Raw genomic sequence first — 20,931 nt, 5'->3', positions numbered from 1 at the left:
CAGGGCTTTGAATAGCATCGAACCCACGCGCTCGGGATGGAAATAGGTAGGGTCATATGGAATTTGAGTGGCCGGGCCTCATCAAGATTAAATTCTGGTGCCATGAAAATTATAACGTTGATTTAGCGTAGAGTGAAGATGCGTCAATAGGTGTATTGATAGCTTAATGGAGATTGCGCGGAGTGCAGCTACATCGAGGCTAATTTAGCACGAGAATAAACAACCTGATGCTAGATCAGCAAAATTCTGATAAAAGTTATACGATGAATTTTTCCATTCCTTTTATCTACCTGGGGGGGCTCCTAAAACCGGACCAAGAAGATAAGATAGCTCATCGATAGCTGTGGAAAGGGAGTTCCGATATACCAAATTCCGAATCCTCCACAGCAATTCGCCCATATCCCAATAAGAACTAAACTAAAAGACGTGACAAAAGAAAAGGAAGGTGAAACCCTTGACTAGAACGATTCAAACTTGATGTCATCAACAAAGATGCGGACATTCCTCGTACTAGCGTATGTGGCATGGAACTCCAGAACATTAACACCCTTGAAGTTCTTTGGGAAAGTATCCCAGCGCCACTTCTCCCATGAACCAATGGGGAAGTCGATTGCATGTTCCGCAGGATCCTCTTTGCTGCCCTCCTTATACCCGAAGACCGTGAAATGACACTCAAATCCACCCCCTAGCATGTTAAGTCTTGCTTTATCTTCGTCTGTCGTGATTGCAGGGTAGCAAGCGGTCATGAACTCTCGAATCTGATAGACTGGATGTCCTGGACCGGATGGGATTCTGATTTGGGGTTTTGTATTATTCCACTCTGGGGTACCACGATTTGCCCAAGCAACTTCTGTAAACGCAAAGTTTTGGCGTGTAGCGTTGACGGGTCCAAAAGCCCAAGTCGCATTGTTGAATATGACATTATCTTTCGGGTTGCCATCAGCATCTTGATGGCGGCCTTTCCACTCCGGTCCGAATTGAAAGGGGGCAGTTGACTCTTCGGTAATCTTGAAAAATCCAGTTTTAGGGTCGACATTGGTAACGTCTTCGAAGGTGAAGGTAGAGTTGCCCCTTGGCCAAACTTTACCACTTCGGCTAGGATAAGGCGGCTCAAGAATAGAAGTAGGGAGTGCAGAGGCGGATATAGAACTCTGTGTCTGGCTTCTGGCCCAATTGAGATTACTAATCCATGGGCTACGAGGCTTTAAGCCTTCATATTGCTGCGGTGATCCCCGAAGCCAATCGATGTCTGATTGTCTCTCTCGTAAGTTCTTTCCTGGTAGGCCCAAAGTCTCGCGACCATGCCCGTCACTAATGGCCTGAACAATTTCGTCGATCCTTGAGTCCGGAGAAGCTGCGACAGCTTTGTTTCCGGTTTGTGGTCCCTTGCCCTTCCGTGTTAAATAGGTGAAATTGTCGAGAATGATGGCAACGCTCGTAGCTTGTGGGTCGGCTGAGAGTAAAACAAAATAGAGCTTTGTGAGGTGATCGCCATCAATAAGGTCTACAAAGGCGAACCCGACATCCTCAGGGGCGGCGCCTGCGGGCTTGGCAATGCTGACTTGTTGAAATATGAGATCCTGGGGTTTGTTTCCCTTCTTTTGTCGAACAAGGCCGACAAGACCAATCGTACACGGAGTCGTGGTATCAAGAACACTAGTCGGATCCAAAAATTGTTCGCACCCAAGGTAGAAGCTCTTTATTGACATATCCTTTCTCTTGGATCCAAAGTAGTCGATACCAATAGAAGGAAAAATTGACGCCGACTTATCAGTGTAGGGGACCAGACCGGGGGCAAATAAGTGACCAGTCGATGCGTTTAAACTTTTTGCGTCACATCTCCCGTCGAAATTTCCAAGAAGATGCTTAACGTTATAAAAGCCGTCGTACTGAAGATCCTTCCAAGGAACAGAAATACTGTTGTAGGTGGTGTCTCCGTTCATATCGAAGCAGTCTGTTACATGCTTTCCGCGCTTTTCAAGGACAGGAGCACTAGTAGACGGGGATGGAAGTACACTCTCGGTAGCCGCCGTAGAATTAGTAATATACTCGACTCTGTTGATAATGAGCATTAAAGAGCCGCCGTAAGCAACATCAAGAGGCACTTGAGTTTGCATAGGCGGATCAGTAGAATACAACACCGAATAATTCGAAATGCTAAAGCGTAGGTCCTTGAGTTTGCTAAAGCCAGGGTTGAATCTTATTTGCTGAAGGCGAGCTTTGCCGGCTTCGAGGCGACCGACTTCATTCATGCGAGCGTAAGGGGGTGAAAACTCAGCAGATTGAAATCCAACTAGATTTCCAGAGCGATCGGTGCCTTTAAAGTCGATATTACACTGAACCGGGACACCGCTGCGAAGAGCGCAACCAAACATGAGAGAATCAATGCTGAAGGAAGAGATATCCGAGTCCTTGTAAAGGCAAGAAAGAGAAGGATCATTTTCGTGCTGGATTCTGTTTGCCTTGTCCAAGGGAACCAAGGCGAATGCATTCTTCCCAGCGTAAAACTGGAAGAAATGCCTGCTAGCCCCAACGCGGAAGCTCTTCCATAAGAGGCCTTCATAGGGCTCATCAAGAGGACGCCAATCAAGATCGCCAAGCGTGTCGAATTCTTCAGAATCGAAAGAAACGTTGTATGACGAGATTCGATCACGAATAGCTGGTTGGTATCGATGGCCGACCGCCGCAGCTGCGAGTGCTGGAGAAGCGGAGCCAAGACCGCTAAGCCAGACACCCAAGAGGCCCACGCTTGTGAGCGATGAAATAAGAGATGGCATCTCGGTAAGTTAAAGCTTGATAGAATTGTACAAGGGGGGATGTATAAAGCTCCAAAAGCTTAAAAGGAAAAGGTTATTGAGGACGGAGATATATATCAAAACCTGGAGGAGGTAATGAAGTGTGATAAGAAAAAGACAGAGGAAAGGAAAGAAAAAGAAGAAAGGAAATAATTTGATATAAGTCTTGACGTAAAATCGTTTATTTTGACAGGTATTCACATTATGGTTTGTTTTGAGACGTTGCAGGTCTCCTATGATATCGCCATTGACTGCGTCTGTCGATCGGGTTTGCGTTGTTAATTGTTGGGTTTTGGACCCTGTTGCATTTTCGGGGGCAACACAATTTACCCAATCTTTAAGTTGGCTGGTGAGCACTGGTCTCTTAATTGAACAGAGCATTGTCTCGTAATCACTTTGTTATTGCATTGGTCGGAGCTTTCACTGATAGAGCGCTTCATGTTAATGGATTGCAGCTCACCGCATGTCACAATTATGACCTTTATGCCAATCTTCACCATTAGAATATATCTTTTTAATCTGGTATGCATGTGCGAATGACGTGGGCTCGGGCCACACGAAGTGGATTCTACATATCATCGACTAGTCCACGAAGAAAATCAGTCAGATTCCAATCTATACAGCTAGAACAAACAATCCCGGCACCGATTTGACTAACACGTTGTATACGCATGACGAAGGGTTTTAAGTGTTGCTGTAAACTTGAAGGAGCCGAATTGGCAAAACAAGGCGCTCCTATCGAGCCAATAATATTTCATTTAATTTAGACGTTAAATTTCCGGACAGACGAGTCATTTTACACCGAGGTAGCACTGCTTTGTGGAATATCGCTTTCTTTGGATCGGGGACGGCTTAAAGAATGATTGGACTGAGGATGTTTAATCGGCGAGGCCCGAACCTCTCTCGGGTCGCCGTAAACATAGTATGTAAACAGTAGGAAACTAAACAAAGTCTAAACCATAAAATGGAGAGCGTGGTTAAAGGATCCAATAAAATTGGAAGGCTTGCATCGGCCCTAAAATTCCGTCTTTCATGTTTAGTTATTTCAATTTTCTGAACCCGGCTCATTTACCCACCAAGTCCTATGCGGATTGGACCCTAGGTTTTTAGTGGACCCATATAACGTTCTGGGGAGATACTAAAACTACGCGTGCCGGATAGCTGCATCTATCGATACAGAAATAGGACCTTAGACTTATCCCCACTTCGTTGGTATTCTTGGGCTATATTATGAATTTCAACTTTGGCTTCTAGCGGGATTTTACACCTTGAAAGAAACCAGGCGAGCAATATAAATTATCTAGCTAGGAGCTGTTTCTAGTAGTTTCATTCATCAAGTTTTCATTGTCAATACTGTGCTCTTTTTAAATTACATTAGAAACAACGATATCTCCTAGATCTAAATCCTAAACCAAAAATATATTGAGGTTTGCGATACTCATACTCTTTGTCCAAAAGCCCAATTCAATGCAAAATTGATTTCAACAACTTGAGATCTGCCCGAATCACATTCCTTGCATATCTGTAGCTCCTAAAACAACCTATATCCAGCAACCGAGATATTCAATTGTGAACACTTGACATGTGCTATAGACTCTACTACTTCACAATGGTAAGCAAATTTTTATCTGAATATAAAAGTATACTTGTATATCATCTGACCATGAATTAAAAAGGCTAATATATCGTGTGACGTCTATGCAAATTAGTGCGGCCATCGAGACGCGAAACCTCATCCCCATGGTTGTCGATATATACAACCACATGCCTCGTATAGACACTACGCTAACCGACACCGACACCGCTATTCCTCATATTACGCCGACCCGCCACCAGTTTGCCTAAATCCCGACTCTGAAAAAGCTATAAGTGAGGTATGCGATGCCTGCTATAAGTATCACCGCGGGCAGGTAACATACGCTGCCTCAAGAGCGTTATTAGCATCTGCGAGGAGTCGGGTCGCGAGGGTTGTGGAAGCTTTTGAGGTGCTTGGAGCTCGGTATTAGAGATTGGGCATAATATGGCGTATTCGGCGACAATTTGATGTGCACATGTGTCTGGGTATAGGACTAGCGCATTCCGGGATATTTTGTCGGCTGGTCGAGCTCCAAATTTCCAATTAACTATGAACTAGTAACCTTTTAAACTCCGCCGTCTTGTAGTTAAGTCGTAAGTAAGTACTTCGAGACGCAACATTTCCTTCAAGTTGAATTCTGCAATTCTACTAGCTGGAACTCGGCTCGTGTACAAGTTGATACTCCATATCGCACTGGGGGCTAGACTACTGTTGCATCCTAACTTCAAACAATGACTACGTATACTCTAAAAGAATAATTTAAAGTCTAACACTAAAGAAAAAGTGGTAGAGTAGAGCGTCAAGCATTTATATGTAATGAGATATAATTAGTAATTCTGAGAGAAAATTTCAGGTCCCGCCGAAATGCTTATTAATCCGGGTCGCGATACATAGAAAGGTATATTAATATAGACTACACACCTATACTCCCATTAAAGCAAACATAGTGCAACGTAACCGAGGCATCCACACATTAGGATGAAAAGGCCTCGAGATATCTAAAAAATGGCTAGACAAAGAAATCGAGAGAATACAAACTGAAAACGAAAAAAGTGCCAGCTATAAACTAAACATGCGCGACTGTATTAATAAGCTTCGTAGATATCCATGTCATCGTCGACTTCTTCGGGGTCTTCTGTCGCTTGTTGTTGGATGGTTGAGGGGCCGGCGATCACTTCCCTTTCCTTCGCCCCAACAATGGAAATGCTCTGATGTTCTTCCACCACTTTCTCCAAGTCCGGGAGTGCAGACCCCTTTCGAATCGCACTTACCAGAGAGGACACAGCTTCATCGTTTCCGGACTGCAAGCAATTGAAAAGAGACTCCAAGGCTCCATGTTTGGCTTTTACCGCGTCCAGGGCGGTTTTCGCAGATTCTTTCCGTCTGCCATCGAGGGCAATTTCGAATACACATTCGCGGCCCTTCCTCGCGCACGATTCACAAGGTGCTGGCGGACCAGAACACTGGGAGCGAGCAGCAAATTAGACGAGTTTCTGCCCAATAAACGTCGAGAGGTGCGATTGAAAGTATTTTACCTTGCACTTCCCCTTTTTACAGTTGCTGCAAGCAGAACTGACTCGTCTATTAGGTATTTTTGGTTGTACTCTAGACATATATGCCCTCAGTTGGAATCCTTCGTTTTGAGCGACTCGATGGCCACCTCATCTCAGTCTCATGTATTCCAAATATCGTACCCGCACAAAAAAAACTCTTCCGACCTCCGTGTCCAGGATGCGATCTGTTGCGACTGCGTACTGGCGCCTACCCGTTTGATGAAGCTATAAAGACTGCTTTGACGTATCGAATTGGCGACTTAATATTCCATGGGCCGATTGTTGGACCTGTACAGTTATACTAAGCAGGCGACACTAAGATTTGGACGCCGATGGACTCGGGATCTTATTTGGCAGGGCAGAATCCCATTCCCATCCAGCCTCAACACTAGCCTGGGAGAGCCAATTCAAGCCGCTCTAGCCACCCGACAAGCCACTGATAGGATATGATTGGTCGGGAAGTGTAGCCGCTGTCAGGTGTCTGCGTCTGAGATTTGGACAACACGATAACGGAATAGAGCTGTCGGTTCTGGCCCATATCTTGATAGCGACTATCCAATTTGGGGCTTTGCCACTTCGATGCAGCGCTCAGCCGGGTCTCGTGAGAGCCCGCTCCTGTGCCAAGCCATGGAGCAACCTGAAAAGATGCTGGTGGACCCCGCCCACTTTTCTGTACTGCGGCAGGACGGGTAGTGGAGTCCACCAGGGCTATAGGCTAGCATCAAAAAGTTTCCGTTGCCATTGTCATTATCCCCTCCCATCTGAGACAGATCGAGTTCTTTCCTACAGGATTCTGAGGGGTCGCCGTTCTCAACCGGTTCATATCGCGACCGACCACCCTCAGCGTGTATAGAGTGGTACTCATCTCCCACGGAAACAACGATAGCGAAAAACTTGAGGATTTATCGGTAACCATGTCGGGAAGGCCTAGTGGCTCTAAGGCCCCTCTGAGGAAGTTGCGCCCGGCGCCGGCGCTCCAGCCTCGGCCTGCAATGGTAGTGAAGAGCAACAAAAAAACTCGGGCAAAGACTGCTTGTATGCCCTGTCAGCAGTCAAAAAGGAAAGTATGTATGACTCCGGCCGCCCCTCCCCGCTTCACGGTTCTTTGTCTCTATCCCATTTTTACATGAGAATCTATTTAATCCTATACCGTGCTCTCAACCCCAGTTCGTCTACAACACATAATCGGTCTAACCCTAGCATGGGTTGTTGTAGAAGGCTTCTAGACGTTCTGGGCTTCAATAAACTGACAATCTTTGCTTAAATCGCAATTTTGAACTATGTACTAAAAATGGGCATCAGTGCGATGAAGAGTCGCCAAAATGTAGTTCGTGTATCGAATCGGACCTGGAGTGCATATACAGCATCGAGGGGACTGCGCGGCACAAACGAAATATCATTCGCGATAAGATCAAGGACTACGAATCGGACATCGCTAAATATGAAAGAATCCTTGATCATATTAAAGGGTCAAGCGTCTCCTCTTTGCAACGAGTTCTAGCGGTCATCCGAGGCCAAGCCACTCTAGAAGAAATTATGATGTTCATCCGGAACGACCAAGCAGCATATCTTCCGACGGAAGTAATATCACCAGTACCTACGACATCGTCACTAAGTCTCCTTGTGAACGAGGAATGGTACCAGGGCCTCGAACCACTGGACAGGATAAACCTCGACATTCTAGACGACCGGCCAATCCTTGATGTGACCGCTCACCCCTGGACTACGGTTACCGACGACGACGAGCTTGTTTCTCATTTGATGTCATTGTACATGACATGGGACCACCCAGTCTGGCACCTTTTCGATTGGGACATTTTTATCGACGCAATGAAAACCGGAGACACCACCTATTGTTCGCCGCTCCTTGTCAACGCGACGCTTGCGGAAGCATGTGTAAGTTAGCTCTACACCATACACATAAACAGCTCGCAGTTGTGGCGGAGGAGGTGGTTTGATCTTTCGCCAAACATAAGAGCGGAACTCCGAAATATTGAGCTCCGCGAGGTCCATAAATTGGTGTCCCGATCTATTAAAGCCCAAGTCCCACAGAGGAACAAGCGTATTGGGTTAGCCTAAGATCAGAGATATGTGATCAAGACCTATGTTTGCCGAGATCTCGCTACCCGTTCCGCCGCTTCAGCACATCGCCGAAGACAAAGACAAAAAAAAATGATCAAACCGCCAAAGGAATCAATGATTCCTTGCAGCGATGCGAAATAAACGAATTGTCATTTCTCTGTCTGTCCAGCCCCTTGAAATCCAAGGTCTGTGTAGCGAAATCTACCAGTGCGGAAGACAAAGGCCCCTCACCGAAGAGCGGACCTATGCTAATAGTGTTGCAGCATTATTCCAACAGAACACCTTTCCGTGCGGATCCTCACAATCCCAATTTCATTGGCCATCGGTTCTTCCAAGAAGCCATGCGCTTGTGGAACGAAGAAACAACCCAAATACCCACTCTTTTAACTGTCCAGAGTGCTCTTATGATTGGCGTTACTCTTGCAGCCGATGGAATGGATCGTCTTGGTGGAATGTTCCTTAATAATGGTATTAGGTTGTGTAGGGAGCTATTCCTACAACCCAGCACCGAAGGCTCTATGAAAGGTAAAGATGTAGCCGCGCCGCAAACCGACGCTGAAAAGAAATTTGAATTTGCAAGGCAGGTTACAGTTTGGGCAGCGTTTAGTTTCCAAAGGTAACAGGACTCGCCGCAGGCTTCAAGGGTTAGTATTTTGTTGATGCGCCGCCGCTAACCGCGTAGAGCCTTAGTATGTATGATTGGGTGGCACGATGCGCTCATACGATGCCGCCGCCAGACCTTCCGCTACCTTATCTTGAATCGCACTGCCCGGTAGGGTACCCCGTCCCTGACGGTGGTATACCAATCCACCCTGTTCAGCACAAGGATGGTGGAGCGTTTAGAGAAGTTAAGGCAGCAGACGAGTGGCGACCTTACCCTTATATTAGAGAACCAGAGCTGAACGTCACAAGAGTCGCCTTTCAATGCCATGCAACATTACATGTTATTGCTTATGAATTGGCTGAAAAGCAGCTTGAGAGTATTAATGGCGAGAAATCTCTTTCATTACTAGAGAAGAAGCGTTTCTATAGGCTTCTCGATGAATGGAGGGAAAAACTACCTGAAGAGATACAAGACTTGAGAAATATATCTCCAGGACCCACCTTCATGAAGTAAGGCTACTCTTTGGCGTTCACAAATTTGCCTATTTTAACGTGTGTCCTAGTGCCCTTTTTCACATACTCGTCCTTGATATCCACCAAAACAAGATCAAGGATGAAGAACAAGAAGATCCAACGGAACTCGAACTCTTCAAAGATGAATCAGAAGCTCGCTTCGAGCGGTCAAAGTCTGGTCTATATGTGTTGATGGACATCTACGACCGCAAGAACGGGATGTTTACCATGTCCCAGCCTTTGACCTTTCCCATGTTGATCGTCTCCCAAAATGCCATGGCCAGTCTCGCTAAAGTCAAAGGATTGGAAACCCCGACTCCCGTTCCCGAAGGGGGGGATAAAGAGGATATTATTGTTCGGCCGATCCTTGCACGTGGTCCTTATGACGAAGATCATGCAGTTCAAACCTTTGAAAATACTCTACAGTGGGCGTGCAATGCTAGCACTAGCTTCGTTACGATAAAAATCTTTGTACGCTTGATGCAGCTTGAGGCTAAGAGGATCGGCATACAGCTCTCCCCGGCCAACACCGAGAATCTCAGACGGGTATTCCAGTGGGAGAATAAAGACAAAGGTAAGTGGATCGAGGAGTTGGAGAAAACGCAGACAAGTTTGATGTGGAGGAAGAAGAAGAAGGAGTCGAACATCGTGGATATGGTGAAGTCGCTGGAGGAACTTACGGTAGCGGAGGGCTGACACGTGGACCTGACATCTTCCGTCTCTCCACCGGAGCCTTTCGTCAACATCTGCAGATCCTTTTTATTTTCATTGACAGCTATGATTAGATCGCTCTTAAACCGAAGATGATTTTTGTAGACTTTTGACGTTCTAGTACTGCCTTTGGTGTTTGTTCGTCGTTCATTCAATACAAATGGTCGGTTTACGCCCACGTGTTACCGTATTTGGCTTTTCTTGATACTGATTTTCATCGTTGTTGCTATTCAGAGATATCCATTCAACGTTATTTCTGCGTTGGGTGGTAGATCTTTGCAACGATTATGAAGTTCCTAAAATGTCCCATTCGTTGATTCCAGTTAGACATCTCTTCACCATTTCACAGTATAAAAGCTCTCCGCTCTGGATTTCTTTCACTCTTCCCCTGACTTGCCCCATTGCACCTCACCTACTTCTTCACCTTAGTTCCAAACAATATACACACGACTACAACCTTCTGATCGTTCTGGTATTGCACCGAACAATACATTTTTCAGCACCCCCTCGAAACAATATCTCATCCCCAAACCGATTATTTTCCGGACGAGATTTGGGATTCAGCTAAAATTGTCGACTTTTATGCGTAAAATGATGGTGTCCGTCTTAGGCCCGCACGAACAAGATTGCAGCCCGCTAATGTTGCACATGCCAATTATTCCGACCACTCCACAGCGTGCAGCTAAACCTGCCCCCTTTTGTATCAAAAGCATCCTGGCAAACCGCAAGTCGTATAGCCTTCTCACTGATAAGACGTTTAACTGGCCGGCCACCTGCGATGTAAAGTTCTCCTAGAATTTAGACCTACGCTGGTAGTGATACTAACTTGGAATGATATAGGCCGCCCTAATGAAGGAAGCAGTGGTTGAGGTCCCAAGGCTCATGGACAATTTCTTCGCTTGGTGGGTGAACAAAGTTTTCGCCCAAACTGAACTCCCTGGCTGGAACTCTTGGTATTGTACTCTTGTTGCCGGTATGTAAAGATCAATTCCCAAACCCATAGAGAGTAGCGCAGTTGTTAATACATCTTCCAACAAATACAGACCTCCACCGCTACCGCCATTGGCACAATGAAGACCTAGTTCGCTGGGAATTCTCTGAAATTGCAGCGGTCCTTGATCCTAAGTACGCTGCTTTACGCAAGACAACTGTCTGGGTTTGGCGCCCGGAAATGGTAGAGTGCATCAAAGACTTGGAGGGGTTTTTGTGCGCTCCCGACGGCATGAAGCTTGCCCGCTGGTTTACCTGGAACAGAGCAATTCCTCAACAACCAACCAGCCCCCAAATTGAAAAAGGGGTTGTGCCATACAAGTTCACCTGCTTGTGCCTCCGAAGCCCCCAGGATCCGGAAGTTATCCAATACGACGAAGAATGGGAGTTCGAATGGGGCGAGTATGTCTCATTCAAAACTGACTACTGGGGGGAGAAAAAGAAGAGGTATGTAGATGATATCTCGGTCTTTTAATTGAAAAAGTTAGCTAATTAAGACTGATAGTTTGAATCTCCGATTTCTCTTTGCTTGGTGTCTTCCTGTGGTTTATCCTGACTTCTAACCACTAAAGTGATTCGTGCTTTTATGGTAGAGCGGGTTTGTGCGAGGGCGTGTCGAATAGAGCTCTTGTAAGATACAAAGCGCGTTACATTCATAAATTCGAGAATGACTTTGTAGTATTACCTTTTTAAGATTCTTTTCCCAAACAGTCCTCATGTGTCGTGTCGTAAATTAAGGCTTCAGGTCGTGTGCATCCTTGCCCCAACTATTTTAAGTTTCATTTTTTTTTGAAGCTAGTTATAGCGTAGTATGACTTCATCACGCATAAACGTGAAATTTCTTCGTATATTCCACACTATACAGGCATCGTATGAATCTTAGTCCCATTCAGGCCTCGGATTCCCTTCCATTCCCCTTATCCAAGAATACTCAAGAGCTATAAACCTGACCTAGGCAGAGCATGATCCTATCAAAGAAGATTTTGGATGCCTTAATTGACAATTCTCTATAGCACCTTCGAGGCCCCTCGTGATTATCGCGAGTAGTGGTCTTATGATTTAATATTCTATATAAATATTTAGTCCCTACTACTTCACCCAAACCGCCGACCAACGACTAGTCATGCACACCCTGGCTGCGGGAGAGCATTTTCTGGGGCCCTCCTAAGTAATTTTCCTTAGATGGTAAAGATGGCTTCCTGAATAGATTTGTTTCACCCGGAGGATTGCAGGGCTGTTGATATCGGCCGGTTGCGGTAATTCCGACCTGAATATCCAGGATGAGCGCAGAGAAACTGTAAGCCATCTACAGATTCAACCGTCGAAGGGTGTGTAACATCCCTGAGGTCTATTAATAGCTTCCAAACAAAAATTCAATGTTTACCTAATTAGATTCCTTGATTATTCCAAATTATCATCAGCCTCATGTGAAGCTTAAGTTGAAGTACGATCTAATACGCACGTGGAGGTATCTATCCGTCTGCTTATCATTCTATAAGGTTATCAATAACTGCAATTGCCCTATAAATTGACGGTCAGTAACTAGTGCATACAGAAACCTAGGTTTCCCTGTAAAAATTTAGCTTCGACCGGCTAGCTAGAGCCGAGACTACCGGGTTAGTGTGGAATATGCCGTGCTACAAAATCCAACAAAACAGTGATCTGGAGCGTTGCCGACCGTCTCACCATGCCTCACCGCCGCGTTCGTTTCCGTGCCGCTGTTACATTTGACGTAGATAGCAATTGGCTAGTCTAGAGGCACGATACTTGGCTAACGTTATATTGATTCTGCCCAGATCTTGTTGATCGGGATTGTTTCTTGGCTGAGTTATATGGAGTCTACTGAGATAAGCATAATAGTAAATGTAATGGAAAGTCTTGCCTAGCAGGATCGTGATAATTCTATTTAAAGGGCAGTGGAAGTTTCGGTTTTTGTCGCCATAATCTTCGGTATTAATATATTATCGAAAGCATCTCCTAGCTAACGGCATTCTAATTGTATTACCCCCTTTTATAAAGATTATACTTAACGTACAATACTATCACTATCGCCCACAATGCGTCTGGCAATTGTGTTCGTTACCCTCGTTTACGCTCTTATCGTAGGAGCGATGCAAGTAGAATATGGTTGCAGGCGCGACAACTGCCTGAGAGGTATGGTGTTTAAAACCTATAGTATGATACGGAATCGAAGGTTAACCCTTACGGGCCGTAGCCGTCATTGCCAAAGCTTTTCCGAATAGACAAGGTGCTGCCGATTGCTCATCGTTTCTCTTGACGACGGTCACGCCAGCCGCGAAGTATGTGTTAATCCCTAATCTACCTCAGATACCTCGCGTTTTTCATTCAAAAGAGGAAGAAGAAAACAAGTGCTAAACTTTTTGTAGGACTGTCACTGTCACGGAGAAGACCACAACGACCATCTTCGCCACCAAGAGGGTCGGATATCGTGACATTGAAGCTCGACAGGTTACTGTCGTTCCATCAAACATTCCTGCATACGCTGCTGCATGTTCAGGAAGTGTTCGATACTCCAGTGCTTGCTCGTGTATTGGTGTCAAGCCTTCGGTAACCACTGCGCCAACTCCCACGAAAACGGTTACGGTTACTCGTACATTTACCAAACATTGTACGGTTCAGTGTAAGACTAGGTGTAAGTGGGATTAGGGTTGCGGATTAACATATCTCCAGTTTGGGCAAGGTTGTTGAAGGAGTGGTTATTATTGGGCAATGACCCAAGTCTCAATCTTTGATCAGAATGCTTTAGTGCCGATACTTTAATTTCTCATCTAATGATAATGCTTGAATGGCTCTGGTATGCATGTATGTTAATTGCGCCTGATAGGGTTTTCTTTGTTGACCGTTCAGGTCTTTAATAATAGTTTAGTTTTGCTTCTTCGTTAAATATGTTCAAAAGTTAATGTATCGATCGCGAATGCTTTTGTGGATAGGATCCGAGTGCTCCGACCTTAGTTAGCTTAGTATAATGTCAAAAACATGCTTATCAGCGTGTTATCAATGAATATTCTCGGAGGGCCCACGGTGCGGCTATGGTGAAACTCCAAATATTTAGGTGGGGTCTAGTCAATGGTATAAAATTAATATCTGCAGTCCCTCGCCACTGTCTTTGGGAGGGAATTGATGTCCATTCCACTTCCTAGTTCAATTCCTAAATCCTATAGACGTCCATTGTGGTATTTTCTGTGTTGGATGCTTTAGTATGGTACCAGGGCATCCAGTGCAATTGTGATTTGATTTGAAACTATTGGCTAGCCTATTTCATTTCTTGAGCTTCGAGATCATGTTGTGAGGTACGATAAACCCCGATTTAGTCCTAACATCTCCTAGAAATACTATTGATATATACAACAATTCCGGACCCTCAAAAAGATCGTCAAAAGAAAACGGCTTACACCCTGAATATAAAATTAACATGATTGTCTGCTGATATGCTAGAGAATGGCGTACTATCTGAAATACCCACAAGTGATAGTCTACCTGTCCTGCAGGATCGATAGAATGTACGAATCTGCGAATGTATGTTTCGATAAAGTATAAGAACTGTTGCCGGCGAGAACGATGTGCGACGCCGAGTACTCCGATTTACAATTCGGCAAGGGTATCATTCTTTTCGCTTACCTCTATGTCTAACTGGGCCGGAGGCAAGGGGGTACTATTTTTTGCCTTATACCATGCGGGTACTTGAGTTTTCGGCCAGCGGCTAATTGGGACGCCGTTATAGAGAGCTTTCGGGCCCCTCGTGACCCTTGGATATGCTAGCTTTTCCATCAATGGCACAATATCTTTCACCTTAATTCCGATTGATAGCCATGCTGCAATCATGGCAGCAACTGCTGGGCTAGCTATTATTTTGGTATGGAAGTCAGAGTGACATTCAAGTGGCGGAATTGAAATCAAGATATCTTATGGATGTCTATGGAGCTTTCACTTACCATAAGAAGTTCCGGCAGAGAAGCCGAGTTCGTGCTTTCTGTGGAATAAGGCTTTCATCCACACATAGGAATCCGAGTCCTCGAGTCGTTTGTTTATCCACCGCGCAGGAACGTTGATTGATCCCGCCGGCGCCATTACTGAAACGTAAGGTGCGGTCTGGTAAAGATTTAGTCCCACGTTCGGAGCATAGCCACCCACGACTATGAACCTTGGGTTCACTCCGGCGTATACCGCGCCGAGTGTGGCAGGGTGGGCATTTACAAGAACATGCTATAATGATTTTAGCCAAAAACCATAATTAATCGAAGACGAACCAACCACCTGCCGAGGGTGAATTGATTCTCGAGTTACCAAAACTTACGTCGTCACCGTTTCCCGATGCAACGACAAAAAATGTATTGGGAAGATTTATAATGTAATCGATGACATCGTCCATAGCTTCTTTAGCGAGCCGGTGGTACCAAGAATAGCCGCTCTCATCCTGGATTCCGATATGATACAAGTTCATGGTAGTATCTATTGGGTCTTCTGGCTGCGGGATGGAGGTCAGATATGATAAAGAAATTATGCAGTTTTGCTTCGGGCCTCGGGCAAGTATATCATCATAGACCTTGAGATAAAGTTCTAATAGAGTACTGTAGTCGCAAACTCCCGAGCCATCTGTGACTCTTCCTAAGATGAGAGTCGCGTTTGTCGCGATACCTATTGTTCGGCCTGCAATTTTGGCTGCGATTGCGGTTCCGTGGTCGACGTCGGAAAGGCTGGCTGCGGTAAACCCGTCATCCGCCGGCAAGGCTCCAGGGAAAATCATCTTTTCAATATTGATCGTACGCGTTTCCTAGATATTGGCGTTCTGATATTTAGTTTCCTAATCTTTGGACTTGTTATCTTTTCTCATATTTTTCCGAGGCGGTTTTACTCTATATTTATAACTAGAACGGGGGTACGTAGAATCAAAAGGCTATATTCTGACCTTATGACTGATATGGAACCCACCATCCAATGCATAGACAATTTGACCTCTTCCAGCGTACTTAAAATTCCAAAATTTATTCCCAATGTCGTCAGCAGTTGTTCCAGGCGGTTGAGATAAAACTTGAAGATCAACCTGTAAACCGCTAGTTTTTCGCATTTCAAGCGGTACTGTAGCCAGAATTCGCGAAGCATAGTCCGAAAACGGCATCTTAAGTAACCCGAGTAGTTTCAGAAAAAAGGTTTTGTAGTCACTACTCAGCTTAGGCTTTTTCACAAAAGCCAGTCGTTCTTCGCCGCTTCTTTCGTACGATTTCCCGGGTTCAACATGTCCCCATGTACCATCATATCCGGCTCGAACCGTTCGAAGATCAGACCTTATTCTGTTACAATTAGATATCTGTTCGGTAAAAGTTTGTTAACCCTAACGCCTAAATACCTGGAGCAAAGATCGAATTTTCGGAAAGCGGGTAGCATACCAGCGCTCCCCCAATGGTAGATTGTTCCACCCTATATAGTATTGGAGAAGCAGGCACGACCTCCATTGTAAATGCCCATTTACCAAGATTAGGGCTTTCTATCCAATGAAAAGTATAATCCCTCGGTGCTGCTAGAGGGATCATTGCCCCTATCAAGTCTCTGATCTTGCGATCGAGTTGGGGGTTCTCTCTCTGAGTCTTTTTGATAAAGCATAAATATTTATCCGTTATTTGGTCCGTGGTCCCAATTTTCAAGTCCTCGTGGAACGACCACTGCTCGGCTCGGACATCTCCCAGAATAGTTCGGTATTGTAGGAAAGAGAGTAAAAGTAATAGAAACATCCTTTGGACTTTCTCCATCCCCGTCGCAATATATGTTATAGAAATATGGCTTCGTGTTAAAATTTCTCCAAGGTGACCGATAATCAACATCTGTCACTACAAGTCTTTAGTCCCGATGAGTGAGTTTTCCAGCGCTTTCAAGGCTCTAATTGTAAGAGCTATATATCTTGATTTGCCTCTGGTTGGTGAATACATATATCGCTATTTTTATCTAGTAAAGAGACTGGGGCAAGAACAAAACGAGGCTGTTCCATGGTAAATTGTGGCAATTCCGTGTAGCGACCGATAGCCTTCCCACCAGTGCCAGAAACATTCAGGGTTAAAATTTCTAGTAATAACAATTGTTGTAGGAGCCGCCACCAACAAGTATACCTGACGGCTCGCGAGTCGGCCTCGCGTGATCGGTATGTTGGAATCCGAAGTAACTAGTAGGCCTTGAGCGTCATTTTGAAACAGAAACACCCAACAATATATTATTTGGTTAGTTCCCGGTCGGTGCTCTAACGCTATACTATTCTAACTCTAACAACTTGATAAAAAAATTACCATTGTATTCTACTCAAACGGGGCTTATCAGCCTAGATTTTGACTATATCTGGTTACTCCGGTCACGTTCCCAGACCAGTTAATCTAATCTTCTGTTGTTTGACACTTATATTTGATATCATTTTGCTACAGTTATATGTAATAGATAAATGAAAATATGTACGGCTGTAACCCAGATATCGACCAACGCCGACACCTGCGGAGCCCACGGCTTTACCACTATACAGAGCGTCCATATTCACAAAGGCTGACGGTTGCGCTAATTTCGGGTGAAAAGTGTATGCAAGGCTAAGCCTAGTTTTAAGAGTAGATTTGAGTTTTAAGTCTGATCGTTTAGAATGCTAAAGAAGAGCCCCCCATGCAAAAAAAAACACAACAAAGAGGTAAAAGTTTCAGGGTGGGCATAAAATAAGGAACACGAGGTTATAACAGATCGATGGAAAAATACATCGCTTGGGGGGAAAAAATGGGGATGTAGATCACACAACCAAAAGTGCTGACAGGTTTCACAGCAAGTCAGGCATTCGCATAAAGTCTTCTTTATCGTTGCTGTCTAGGTTTATATGAGCGTAATCTGTATTTAAATAGCAGAAGTGCCATTTTTTCAAATAGATGCCTAGGAATAGCGTCCTTTCCGATGACGCCATTGTGTATCGCAGTATCTAGCGATTGTGCAACGAGACCAAGATCGATCATGTTGTTCAAGCCTCCATAGCTGCCATGAGTTTCGCCGTCCTGTCTAATGCCAAAAAGGTAACTCTTTAGATCCAAATGATTGCCATATATGCATATGTATCTTTATATGTATCTATACTTAGGAGACTTTCGTCCAGTCGACGTTTCGGATAATTCTGAGGAGGCAAGTTGCGCCGAGGTCCTTCTTTTTCGGTAAGTAGAGCTCCCGGCTTAACTATACTCCAGAATTTTCATTCTCCCCGGGCGCCCTCTTGGTACCAGATGACCCAGATGACCGGCTTCCTGCGTCCCCAAACATGAGAGTTATACTCCCAGCGACCTTTGTCATTGTAATAGGCGCTTTTGACGCCACCTGTGGCGCCATATGTACAGTCTTCTCAATTGTCGATATGCCCGACTGAGTCCCCGTTTTCTTGATCTCCGTCTCTTCGGTAATCACATTTTTAAGGGCGGTGAATGTAAACTGTTCGCTCATGCTATCGAAAGTGAATGCATTGCCGAATAACTTAGTTCCGAGGAGGAATTCAACATGATGACAATAGGGCAATTGAGTTTCAAAGCACCTATGCTTAGTGTTCACTTCCGTGATTGTAGGGTTTACTGTAACGTAGGAGGTTACTGTAATTGTTCCGGCCGATACTAGTAGAGTTCTGGTGTAGAGGGAAATTGTAGTAGCGTATAGTAGTAGGGGCCTCATGGTTGTAAACCTTGAGATTGGTGTGTTAGAAAAGACTATGGGAGCGAGATATAACTTAATACTGTGAAGAGTTTATTTAAGACTTATGCATTGTGAATATTAGCGCTCCACTCAAAACGTATGTAGCACGCTGAGATGTAGATCTTCACGACCGACTATGAGCTTTTAATCTGGAATCCTAGCATATGGATCTACAGTATCCAATACTTAAATATATAGATCCCAAATTAAGCAATATGTTGGAAAATCTGTAGAAGATGTGTTGTCGTGTTCATGTTCATGTTCATGTTCATGTAGTTTATCTATAAATCTCTGGATAGAACGGGGTAGAGCTTGTTACTATTGCTGGATAACATAAAATAGTTATGCTAGCTCTTAATCACTATTCACGCCTATAAATTTCCTTAAAACGCGTGGTAACCGATTCAGGGGATTGGTAAGAAGGCATAAGAAAATGACCTCATAAGGAAGTCGGCGGTACAGAAAACAAACAGCAAGAGTAGAATGGTAGAGTCTGGCACGATTGTGTCTTTATTCCGGTGCAAAGGATAAAAGTACATAAATATTTTGTCTTTAATCGTGTCACAAAGTAAACCCTAGCACCAAGCTCTCAGTCTTCCAATTAGCCGTGGTTCCTTCAGTATACTCCTTGTCATTAGCCGCCATAAACTGGAATAAAGGTCAAAAAAATCCTAGGGACTTAACATACCGTAATGATAAGGTCAAATACGAAGGCGGGTCCTGTTCAAAAGGTCACCCAACCCGTGTTTGAAACCTGGTACCATCCAGGTTCGGTCGTCGAGAAGGTCAGGGCTTCTCTCAATGAGATCGGCAACATTCGTTTGACGAAGTGCGCGACGAACGAAAGCGTCCTCGTGCCAGAAGTCACGGATATCGTTAGCATTCCCGTGCTTGTACAAAGAGTTGGCAAAACGGAGTGCAACTTCAATATCCAGTGTTTCGTTCTTGAGCTTTTCGCTGACACTGGCACGGAGAACTGAAACAACGCGAGGCATTTGCAAATGCAACGCGGCATCCAACATCAACGCCTCTGCCTTGCGGCCATCCGTTTCAGGGGTAGGGAAATTGCCAGTGAAAAGTGCTTCGAGGACGTAGAGGAAGCCATAGGGGTCCATTTCTGGAAAGACAATCTCTCGAACTTCGCCATTAGTTGGGATATCCATCCCTTCAATGACGTCTTTGATAGTGTACGAGTGACCAGAAATAGCGTCGCTGTTGAACGAGAATCCGATATTGTCTGGGCCAACAATGATGACGATATCATGTTCTGGGTCTGGTTCAGACTGGTATCTTTCGAATTCGGCGTGGATACTACTCTTCTTTAGCCTTAGAGCTACACATGTCGAGGATATTAGTAGCTTACCCTTGTTCAGATGAGTGTTCCTCAGGATCACCTTGCGCAATACGAGAATCGGTCGTCATCGTGTCGTAGTTAGTAGAGTTTTCCCAGTTATGGAAGGACTCGTTGTCGCTGTATGCACGTCTGATTTGCATATGCAACTCCAGGACTTTACTCTTCAAGTCCTCGAGTAATTCGGGGTCTAAATTCTCGTCTGGGGTGTCTCGAAGGTGAATTGCAATTGACGAAGCTGGTCGGTTGTAGAATTCTGTTGGTGTAACCAGGTATCCAATATTGAGTCCACGACCTGGAACAAGTCCGGATAGGCTATCAGTGCTTGATGGGCGAAGTTGACGTTCACTTGCTGGAGCCTCCTCGGCTGTTGGTCCAAGATGCTCCTCTTTGGTTGTTTGAAGGCTGATGATGAACGCGTTAATTTAATTGGATGGTAAACATTATTCAAAGCTACAGCTCGCGACTTACTCTTCATTTCCTGTGATGGAGCTGCCTGACTCTTCGCATGGCTTTCTGATGGCAGCTAGAGCTGGATTCTCGGGTTCTAGAAGGCCCTTGTCTTCTTGGACTGGAATGGTAGGACGTTTACCCCTTCTAGCGATAGGAGAACGCGTGATTCTATCTAAAATTAGCCTATTGTCTAAGATCAAGTATAAAAGAGCAGCGTAGCATACCCCGCGGCGAGAGTGTTCAAGTAAGAATCGGCATTGGCCTTTGCTTTAGACGCTGAAGCGGCAGTTGGCTGCATGAAAGAGCTGAGCTTTCCACTGGATGAAGGCTTTGATGACTCCCCCAAAACCTTTGGAGATCCAACTAGAGCTTGTGATGATTCGATTGATTTCCCATGGGATAGTTTTTGAGCTGGGCTACTTGGAAGATCTTTGCACCGAGTTTGCTCCTTGGGAGGTCCGTCCGAGGTTTGTTTGTCTGGCTGCTTGCCAGAGCCGACTCCAGAAACCATTTTTGGATGTTCGAGATGTTTAAAAATGGGGTATCACGATGAATGAGGCAATTCTGGTATGAACTCGAGGCAGAGTTGAACAGATA

The 20,931-nt window shown here is 44.9% G+C and overlaps 8 protein-coding genes across 8 annotated transcripts; 3 read left to right on the top strand and 5 right to left on the bottom strand.

Annotated features, from left to right (window-relative positions):
• Positions 1–458: 458 nt before the first annotated feature.
• Positions 459–2,777, bottom strand: AOL_s00110g244 (uncharacterized protein; the record flags this gene model as incomplete). The annotated part of the gene is made up of 1 exon (XM_011126934.1): positions 459–2,777. One exon carries the CDS (start codon positions 2,775–2,777, stop codon positions 459–461), a length of 2,319 nt encoding a protein of 772 aa, XP_011125236.1.
• A 2,679-nt stretch (positions 2,778–5,456) lies between these two features.
• AOL_s00110g243 (uncharacterized protein) lies at positions 5,457–5,984 on the bottom strand (the record flags this gene model as incomplete). Its single annotated transcript, XM_011126933.1, has 2 exons — positions 5,457–5,834; positions 5,907–5,984. 2 exons carry the CDS (start codon positions 5,982–5,984, stop codon positions 5,457–5,459), a joined length of 456 nt encoding a protein of 151 aa, XP_011125235.1.
• An 854-nt stretch (positions 5,985–6,838) lies between these two features.
• On the top strand, positions 6,839–9,818 carry AOL_s00110g242 (uncharacterized protein; the record flags this gene model as incomplete). The annotated part of the gene is made up of 5 exons (XM_011126932.1): positions 6,839–6,988; positions 7,227–7,820; positions 8,270–8,622; positions 8,697–9,119; positions 9,173–9,818. 5 exons carry the CDS (start codon positions 6,839–6,841, stop codon positions 9,816–9,818), a joined length of 2,166 nt encoding a protein of 721 aa, XP_011125234.1.
• A 663-nt stretch (positions 9,819–10,481) lies between these two features.
• On the top strand, positions 10,482–11,386 carry AOL_s00110g241 (uncharacterized protein; the record flags this gene model as incomplete). Its single annotated transcript, XM_011126931.1, has 4 exons — positions 10,482–10,613; positions 10,674–10,806; positions 10,877–11,270; positions 11,329–11,386. 4 exons carry the CDS (start codon positions 10,482–10,484, stop codon positions 11,384–11,386), a joined length of 717 nt encoding a protein of 238 aa, XP_011125233.1.
• A 1,494-nt stretch (positions 11,387–12,880) lies between these two features.
• Positions 12,881–13,576, top strand: AOL_s00110g240 (uncharacterized protein; the record flags this gene model as incomplete). The annotated part of the gene is made up of 4 exons (XM_011126930.1): positions 12,881–12,977; positions 13,039–13,123; positions 13,211–13,464; positions 13,515–13,576. 4 exons carry the CDS (start codon positions 12,881–12,883, stop codon positions 13,574–13,576), a joined length of 498 nt encoding a protein of 165 aa, XP_011125232.1.
• Positions 13,577–14,426: 850 nt separating this feature from the next.
• Positions 14,427–16,226, bottom strand: AOL_s00110g239 (uncharacterized protein; the record flags this gene model as incomplete). Its single annotated transcript, XM_011126929.1, has 5 exons — positions 14,427–14,686; positions 14,777–15,047; positions 15,139–15,615; positions 15,751–16,126; positions 16,189–16,226. 5 exons carry the CDS (start codon positions 16,224–16,226, stop codon positions 14,427–14,429), a joined length of 1,422 nt encoding a protein of 473 aa, XP_011125231.1.
• Positions 16,227–18,026: 1,800 nt separating this feature from the next.
• On the bottom strand, positions 18,027–18,509 carry AOL_s00110g238 (uncharacterized protein; the record flags this gene model as incomplete). Its single annotated transcript, XM_011126928.1, has 1 exon — positions 18,027–18,509. One exon carries the CDS (start codon positions 18,507–18,509, stop codon positions 18,027–18,029), a length of 483 nt encoding a protein of 160 aa, XP_011125230.1.
• Positions 18,510–19,231: 722 nt separating this feature from the next.
• On the bottom strand, positions 19,232–20,845 carry AOL_s00110g237 (uncharacterized protein; the record flags this gene model as incomplete). Its single annotated transcript, XM_011126927.1, has 4 exons — positions 19,232–19,841; positions 19,894–20,286; positions 20,353–20,502; positions 20,559–20,845. 4 exons carry the CDS (start codon positions 20,843–20,845, stop codon positions 19,232–19,234), a joined length of 1,440 nt encoding a protein of 479 aa, XP_011125229.1.
• Between the last annotated feature and the right edge of the window lie 86 nt (positions 20,846–20,931).

The sequence above is a fragment of the Orbilia oligospora genome, assembly GCF_000225545.1.
Source record: "Orbilia oligospora ATCC 24927 unplaced genomic scaffold scaffold00110, whole genome shotgun sequence".
In the NCBI taxonomy this organism is placed as follows: Eukaryota; Fungi; Ascomycota; class Orbiliomycetes; order Orbiliales; family Orbiliaceae; genus Orbilia; species Orbilia oligospora.
This window is presented reverse-complemented; position numbering and strand designations above follow the sequence as displayed.